At 33.9% G+C, this 9,564-nt stretch overlaps 1 protein-coding gene across 1 annotated transcript in view; it reads left to right on the top strand.

The window, feature by feature from the left end:
* Positions 1-3,243: 3,243 nt before the first annotated feature.
* The window catches only part of LOC117110663 (hyalin-like), a 20,730-nt gene continuing 14,409 nt past the window's right edge, over positions 3,244-9,564 (top strand). The window contains exons 1-3 of the mRNA XM_033253421.1: positions 3,244-3,256; positions 3,740-3,991; positions 9,188-9,439. Of these exons, the coding sequence (XP_033109312.1) occupies positions 3,244-3,256; positions 3,740-3,991; positions 9,188-9,439 (517 nt within the window). The remainder of the gene's footprint in view (positions 3,257-3,739; positions 3,992-9,187; positions 9,440-9,564) is intronic.

The raw sequence follows: 9,564 nt of genomic DNA, 5'->3' as shown, positions 1-9,564 counted from the left end.
AGCCGAAAGCGTCTTCAAGGTCGAAGAAGGTAATATGAGCAGTACGTGATTTAAATTTAGCATGGTGAATTATTTCATGCAAAACTTGATTATGTTCTACACATCCATTTACACCTTTCATCTTCGATGCGATTGGCCAGTATGAGATGAAATATTTTACTTGTAGAGGAAGAGAGCGCGATCATTCTGAAATTAGAAGGCGTATCTGTGTTTCCTGACTTGTGAAGAAGAATAATGTTGCTGTCTGTCCATGACGATACTGGGACTCCAGAGGCCAAAATCTTATTGTATAATGTAGCTAAAAAAGAATGGGTACATGTGAGTTTCTTTAAAATTCCGTAATGGATGCCATCAGGTCCAGGAGCAGAATTTGCACTCTTACGCTTCAACACATTCCTAATATCACGGGGACGAATGTTGTCGATATTGAAAGCAGTCATCTCAGATGGCGGAATACGTAACTTTGGAATCCATTTTAACTCATCTATGTTGATGGTGCTAGGTGTTCCATACTTCTTATTAAAGAATAAATCTGCCGTTTCTTTTGTAAATGAAGGAAAGTTCTTTGTTGCATATAGTGAGTCGTTAAGTAATTGTTTGCTATATCTCCAAAAATTTGAATGATAAAGTTTTTCTTCGTGTTTTGTACTACGTTGTTTTTCATTATTCCTGTTGATTTTATTTAGATAGTCGTAGGCTCTAAGAGCTTCAAAAAACTTGATTTTCTTTTCTTGTACTGCATCTTTTCTAAAAGCTTGTTTCCTTAATTTATTCTTTAGTTTGCGTGCCTCAATTAGGGTTTTTGGTTTGCGACGAATATAGCGATTAGCAGGATTGCTACAAGGCCTACTTTTCTCTTCAGCAATAAATTCAGGATTGGCCCTAAGAAATTCGTCAAGTATTGTTGTGAAACAAATTCCGGCGTCTTGGGGTGAGATTTCATCATTAGCCAAAGCATGGCCTTAATCTACCATTAAGACTGTTATTATGAGAGTTCCAGATTTGATTACTAAGGTGAGGTATAATATATTTGATAAATAAAGCAACGCTACAAGCTACTGGCGCCATTGGTATAGGTAGTGTCATTGTGTTGACGTAGCTTCGCCGTGTAGTAGTAGGAATGTTTACGTAATCTACCAGGTACAGACCGTTCAAAACAACAAGCACAATACCTGCAATGAACGTCGGGTAGGGCCTACGCATAATCACGTTCAAAATTCATCAAATGTATAAAATGTTGAAAACTAAACAAACCGTGATTAAAGAACAAACATCGAAGACGGATGAAGATAGACGAAAAAGCTGTTTAGGTGAGGGAAAACGCAGGAATTCGCAATTTTGCAGAGGCGACGAAGCCGTTCCAGCCACGAGTTCCGTATCACTCGTCTATATATAATCTAGATTATTTATAGAAATCTAGATTATTTATAGAAGATCCTAAGAAATGCTGAATAAGGAGAAAGTATTTTAACATGCATAATGACTCATGAAAAATGCATATTTATTACACTAGACCTCACCATAGGTAACTATCACAAGTCCAGCTGCAGGCCGATTCAAGAGTCCCCACTTGCTAGACATTATTAACTGAACTGTAAAATGTAGTACTGTAGTAGTAGGGCATATTCCTAAGCCCTAACTATGCCCAGATACACTAGATAGGTCGTTTATAGCCAGATATTTTTACCTACCTAGGCTAGGCGGCCCTCTAGTTGCGGAAATGACCGGAGTAGTACTAAAGTGCGAGGCAGCGAGGCATATTTCATCGAAATATGTGCAGAGAACAACGAAAATCCAATGTAAAAGTAATTACGTACTATTTAATAATTATGCGTGATAGTCATTGCCAAATTTGCTACTTAATTTAATTTGCTACCAGAGTGGATTTATTTTTCTCCGCCTAGGCTATATAGTCAGTAACGTCGCTGATCACAGGGGCGGATTCAGGATCTGCTGCATTATTTTTTATTCCCATACAATTAGGGCAGAAATTACAGAGGGCGCTATTTAATAATATTTTATAAGTCAATCGTGACAACCACATTGCCTTAGTCTTATTAATATTAAGCTTCATATTGGAGTGTTTACAAAAAATATTAACAAGGTGTAAGGCTCTTTTTATGCTATCTTTGTTTTTTGCAAAGATAATTGTGTCATCTGCAAGTTGTCATATTTTCGCCTGTATACTGTTATCTGTTGGAAGACTAATACCTTGAAAATTTTCATCATTTCCAATGTTTGTAGCCATAATCTCAACAACTATTATAAATAAAAGTGCAGATAAAGGACAACCCTGTCTTATGCCTCTATACATTTTGAAACTACTGGAAATCCATCCATTATTACTAATGACACATTCAGAGGCTTTATATAAGGTAATTACCCAATGAATAAATGATTCACCAAAACCAGCATGTTTTAAAACAGCTACCATGAAGTTTCTGTCAACAGAACCAAAGGCTTTGTGAAAATCTAAGGAGAGAAGAACATCTTCTTTGTGTTCTTCTTTACAATAGTGCATGATATCGTCTACAAGCCTTATGTTCTCACTTATAAATCTGTTCTTTATGTATCCTTTTTGGTCATAATGATTGATTTTATTACAGTTTGTAGTCTACAAGATAATATAATGCATGGGCAGCAATTTTATAATCAGTATTCAGCAGTGAAATTGGCCTCCACTTTTCTAACAGTTCAGGGTCACCCTTTTTATATAACACCCTTTTTATAAAACAAGTTAAGCAACAAAGTTTATTATTATCATTGTTTGAATTAATTTTCATACAAACATAATTAATATACAATACTAAGAAAGCACTGCTTTACTAACTCGGAATGTCAAGTGGCTGACCGTATTGACCTGCACCCGAGCGGAATATAGGCGAATAACTCAATTCACTGAATCGCACAAGTTTGTCTGAACCACTGCCAGAGCCAGTCAGCCACTTGACATTCCTGAATTGGCATTTGACATTCCTGAATTGGCGGCGTACAAAGACTTGACCTGCTTCTCACAAGAGTATCGTGGAAACATTTCGTATTTAATTTACTGTAACTAGGCAACCTGCAGTACTGGAGAAATGGTAAAAAGTTCCAGGACAATCATAAAATGTTAGGCTTAGAAATACTCGCCGCATTAAAAAAAAAATGATGTGGTAAAACACATTCCTCCGAGGTTGATGTATTGATTTTGCATAGGACTTGATAACTGCATCAGCGGTAGTCAACAAAAGAGTGTCAGCCATGGTTACAGCATGTACGTAAAGATCGTACGCGGCACTATTTACACGATCGTATATAATCGCCTATAACTTAATAAAAAAAAATTGTCAAAAAACGATTTTATGGTTGATTCTATTATGAGTGGCATATCAAAAATCCCCTTTAGAACAAAAAAATCATTTTGTTAGTTCTCTTTTAACACATCACCTTAGAAATGTATTTGTACCTGTTTGTTGCGCGTTAGCTGCTGCAATTATTTATTGATCTCATTTATTAATTGATTACAATGTTTTCTTTTATTTTAACTTCAATATAAACATTAATAATATATTTTTTTTCGTCTATAATGTTTAAATATTTGGAAATACTTGTACAGCTATCATTTTTGTGTATCTTGTCTCTGACTTTAGGTCCCTTGTGATATTCATTGTTTGTATTGCTATCGTTTTTATTTGACAAATAAACAAAATAAAATTAAAATAATAATAATTGATTTAAATTCACATCTTTGCTTCAGATAATGAACATCCTACACTTATATGTCCAGTTGATGCGACTGTGGATACTGACATAGGTGCTCCAACAGCATTAGTTGACTACTCAAGAACAATAAAAGCAACTGACAACTCCGGGGATATCCCGACAGTCTCCCCTGATCCAAATTTAACATTTCCGGCTAATCTTAGTATTGGAGTAAACCTTTTCAATTTTACAGCTACAGACTCATCAGAAAATAGTGATAACTGTACGTTTACGATACAAGTCGAAGGTTAGTTACACTTAAAGTGAAGTAGTAGTATGTACACTATAACTATTTCTGTTTCATGCCACTGATTTGATAACGTCTTGCTGACAAATGTTCAAAAATGTCAAGAAATCACAAGGCACCATTTTTGTTCTGCAATGGTTAAGTGGCTTCATTATTCGCTCACGTATGTAATCTGACTTTTTCACTAATAATGCTGAGACCATGATTTAACATCTTAAGGAAATACAAATAGACAAGTGATATTTACTTTATTCGTAGAATTGATAATTAACAAAAGATCGATGAAGTAGCAAGCAACTGAAATTACTTTAAAACAATGACAACACTATAATAAAAGATGCTTATCTCAGGTGTATGCCTGAGTTTAATTTTCCATAGCCATTGCTAGCCTAATGAAACTAACATGTTTCGGCCGGGTAAACTGCCGTCGTTAGTGTGAAAACAGCACACAAGGAACCGTAGTTATGATAGAATAGTAACACGTAGTAGGCCTATTTGATGTGATTTGAGTCCAACCATATCAAATGATAGATTTCACAAACCAGTTTAAGGTTTAATTTGAATTGAGTTTATTTGAAAAATCGTTACACAGACGATTACATCAAAACATTTGTAAAGAAAAGAAATTAATAGTCCTAATAGAAAATAAAAATCAAAATAAAAAGTGTATTTGATTTTCCATGATAACCCAATTAAGCCCGAATGCTTATTTCCATTGGGGTCCAATAATAGAATAAATATCAAGAAAAAGAATTGAATCAAAAACAAAGAGTTGTTCTTTTTACGCTACGAAGTAAAAACAAGCCTCCCACAGTACATTTATTTCCAGTATAAAATAATATGTTCTGAAAAATAATGATAAACATTTTGTGTTGAGGATGGTGAGTACTATGATGGTATTATGAGGGAAAGTGAGGGATTTTGTTTCCCTCCACATTCAATAGTTGGAAAAAAATAATTACGCACAAGTATTTAGAAATCACCTCAATACATCACCTTATTACCAACTGATTATATCACCTTATAATATTGAGCTATTATCCTTATTGTATAACATTTGATACTACATTTTGAGCCGCTCCTCTATTCTTACTTCTTCCTATATTCTTAATAATTAGGTTTTCTTTGATCGTAATTGTCAGAATACTTGTATTAGTAAATGTATTGTTTTGATTACGCTTATCAAATTACACACCTTTTTTCATTTTTACTCCAGGCTGATCTATGTATACTTTGTGTCTAACAATTCAATCTTTCTTCAACTTAAAAACGGAGATATGTACTATTCTCGACCACTCTATAGTCACTCTCAGATAGGCTTATCTTCGTAGGAATTCTACGAATGGATAACTTATCCAAAGCAAGAAAATAAGTTGTCTTCACACAGTACTCTTGTTATTTAGGAGGGAAATTGTTCTTATAGGTCTTGCTTCAACGTCAAAGTATGAAACGAAATAGGGTTAGCACTATATCTGTACCTGGAGCATGTCTAATTATATATGAAACTTAACGAAAATACATGTCAAGTCACTAGGTTAACCAGAGCCAAGCCAAATTAGGGATAATTCGAAATTTTAAAAATTAAGTTTTGTACATATTATAAAACTGGGCATTATTTTCTTAAAAATGCAAAAAAAAAAAAATTACTTTGATATGATAGTTTATGGCGAAGTAATGGGCAATCCAAGTTAGGATACTTGGTAAGTGTATTTTGAGAAAACCGGCATTTTGAAAAATCATGTTCTTTGAAGGTCCCCGACGGGGGGGGGGGGGGAAGAGAGGATATGCCCCGACAAGGGATCAGATTTCCCCGACGAAAGCAAGGTAATACGCTAAATACTTCCATAAGATTGTCCAAACAAATTATTTTTCTAAATTATTAGCAAAAATTAGCAAAAGATCGATATAAATGAAGAATACTTGTAAAATCCTTAATGGCATCTTACGATGTAGCAAGAGGGTAACACCACAGCAATGTGTTTGTAATAACGAATCAATTACCGATCACGATGAAATAGCCAATGAAGTTAATAAGTTTTTTCTAATATTGAACCGTTTGATGGATGAAAAAATAAAACATACTGGCAACAATTTTAATTATTACCTCAATAATAACTATAATGCGACTTTTTTCTTGAGACCAACTAATGAAGAGGAGATAAATGAAATAATATATAAACTGTTCTAGCAACAAAAGTCCAGGTCATGATAATGTACATCCAGGTTTAATTTAAAAAGTAGCTAAAGAAATTTTGTCTCCATTGAGTTTTATATTTAATATTTCTATGAGTAGTGGAACAGTACCAGATGCTTTAAAAATTGCCAAAGTTGTAAAAATTTATAAGAAAGATAATCCAGAGGTATTTAACAACTACAAACCGGTGTCTGTGCTTTCATATTTTTCTAGAACGTTTGATGCATGACAGATGTTACAGTTTTTTGAGTAATTTCAACATCTTATATAGTAATCAATATGGATTCAGAAAGAATCATGCTACACATATGGCTATACTGGACTTGGTAAATTATAACTAAAGCAATAAACAATGACATGTATACTTTAGGCATTTTTATGGATTTATCAAAGGCTTTCGATACGATCGTTCACCGCATTCTGTTAGATAAACTATATAATTACAGATTCCGTGGTGTAGCATATAAATGGTTCCAAAACTATTTATCAAATAGAAAGCAGTATGTGTCCTACAATCATGTAAATTCATTATATGAGAGTGTTAAGTGTGGAGTTCCACAAGATTCAATACTAGGGCCCTTATTGTTCATTATATTTATGAATGATATATGGAATACTTCTAAACTACTCTCATTTATATTATTTGCAGATGACACAACTGTCTTCTATTCGGATTGTAATATCGATAACATGTTAAATGTAATGAATAATGAGCTTTCCGAAATCTGTAATTGGTTTAAATGTAACAAATTGTCGTTCAACACAGATAAAACAAATCTTATATTTCTGGGAACACCGCACCAAACAAAAATGAAGCATTTCCTACCAGAGAAATCTTTACTAGTACTATTCCCTTATTTTGTCACATATTAACTATAGGATTATGCTATGGGGTAAAGCAAACAAAGGAAATGTGAAAAAGATATTAAAATTGCAAAAGAAAGCTTTAAGAATAGTCCATATTTATGCATACGAAGCCTTTATTTGATAAACTAAATCTATTGAATGTTTTTGATCTGTACAGGAAAGAACTAGGTATATTTATGTTTAAATACAACAATGGAATGTTACCCACATCCTTTAACAATTATCTTTACTGATCATAAAAGTATTCATGGGTACAATATTAGGAATAAAAATAACTATCGACTAGATATTCATAAGATTGAATCTGTATTTTCTACTGGACCTACATTTTGGAATAATTTGCCAGAAAGAGTTAAAAACTCTTACAGTATCATTTTAAAACACAGATTTCTAAGCACATCCAATCTCTTAATGCAAGTTAACTTCATGGCAATACTGTGACTTAAATAACGATTACTTGTTCATTTTGGTAACATGTATTTCATATGGGTGGGTGGGTCTCTGTATCTGCCGTAATGTAATTTGTTTTGATTTTTGTGTATTTTTAATGTTTTTTAAATATTCTATAATTATTGCTTATGGTTGCCTTTTTGTTAAGGTGATACAACACATTGTTAGGCCTTGCCTTTTTTGTATTTCCTCCATCGTTATTTGTTGTTTTTTTAATGATGGAATATAAATATTGATTGATTGAATGATTGAAAGTGGGCGTGGTCGGGCCTCGATTAAAAGGCTTCGAAAATTGGTCCCGAATGTTTTGACAATTTAGGGTTGTCAAAGGCTTATTTAATCGATCTTAAAGTTTACTAATATGTAGAAAATACATATAATTTTTTTTCTCCACGTCGAATTGTGCTTTTTCTCCCCAACAGGGGGAGGGCAGCTCTTCCCCCCCCCCCGCTGGCGCCACCCTCGCTGGCGCCACCCCTGACAGCATCTAATTGTTTAGTTAGGAATGGGTCTCGTCTTTCTCTTTGTTGTCACCATCGGCAACAACATCAACTAGGGCTAGGCCTATCCCAGCATCATTTTAATCTTCTGAAGAAGACAGATGTAAATGTAAGTCTTCATCGATGGGCCTAGGCATAGGTCCTTGGTTCGTACAGCCATCGTTAGGAAGAGTACATGACAGAAGAGGAGCAATAGTAGTGCCGCGGGCGCTATCATCGGCATTGTCGTAACCCCATCGTCATCAACATCATCTTCATTAAATCACAATTTAAGCATGTGCAGTTACCCACACTGCATTTCCAAAAGTAGGTTTCCTAATCACATTGATTATTTTATCGCCCGTCGTCAAGGACGTAAGAAAATTGTTTACATGAGAAATATCGTCGTCTATTGGTTATCTTTCATTTCTAACACTTAAATAAACCAATGAAATTTCCTTCCTAAGTGACAGTTTGTCAATTAACGTTTCTCAGTGTTTGTTTTTTTTTCACTCTTTCAAACATCAATTTAGACATTATTTTAATGTGTTTATTGCGCCTTAGCTTTTGCAATCATTATTCACTTCCATTTCCAATGACTCCTTGAGGATGTGCACTCTACGTTGCGAAAAATTTACAATTTATTTGAAACTATTATTGATTACATTGTTTTCCTTTTATTGTAACTTCAATCGAACATTGACATATTTATTTCGTCTATACTGTCTAAATATTTGGAAATAATGACACAGCACTTTAATTTCATTTTCGTATATCCTGTCTCTGATTAGGTCTCTTGTGATATTCATTGTTTGTATTGCTATCGATTTTATTTGACAAAAATGAGCACAATAAAATAAAATGATGATAATAATTGATTTAAATTCACTTCTTTGCTTCAGATAATGAAAAGCCTACACTGATATGTCCGGTTGATGCGACTGTGAATACAGACATAGGTGCTCCCACAGCATTAGTTGACTACTCAAGAACAATAATAGCAAATGACAACTCCGGGGTCTATACTGTCTAAATATTTGGAAATAATGACACAGCACTTTAATTTCATTTTCGTATATCCTGTCTCTGATTAGGTCTCTTGTGATATTCATTGTTTGTATTGCTATCGATTTTATTTGACAAAAATGAGCACAATAAAATTAAAATGATGATAATAATTGATTTAAATTCACTTCTTTGCTTCAGATAATGAAAAGCCTACACTGATATGTCCGGTTGATGCGACTGTGGATACAGACATAGGTGCTCCCACAGCATTAGTTGACTACTCAAGAACAATAATAGCAAATGACAACTCCGGGGATGTCCTCCCAATCTCTCCTAATCCATATGTAACATTTCCGTCTAATCTTAGTATTGGAGCAAACCTTTTCAATTTTACAGCTAAAGACTCATCAGAAAATAGTGATAACTGTACGTTTACGATAAAAGTCGAAGGTTAGTTAGACTGTGGAAGTAGTAGGTATGCACACTATAACTCTTTTGTTTTATTCCACTGATTTGATAACGTCTTGCTAACAAATGTTCCAAGAAATCAAAAGTCACCAATTTTGTTCTGCAAT

Source organism: Anneissia japonica, unplaced genomic scaffold, assembly GCF_011630105.1.
Source record: "Anneissia japonica isolate Jap-2015-1 unplaced genomic scaffold, ASM1163010v1 scaffold287587_len645178_cov120, whole genome shotgun sequence".
Lineage (NCBI taxonomy): Eukaryota > Metazoa > Echinodermata > Crinoidea > Comatulida > Comatulidae > Anneissia > Anneissia japonica.
This window is presented reverse-complemented; position numbering and strand designations above follow the sequence as displayed.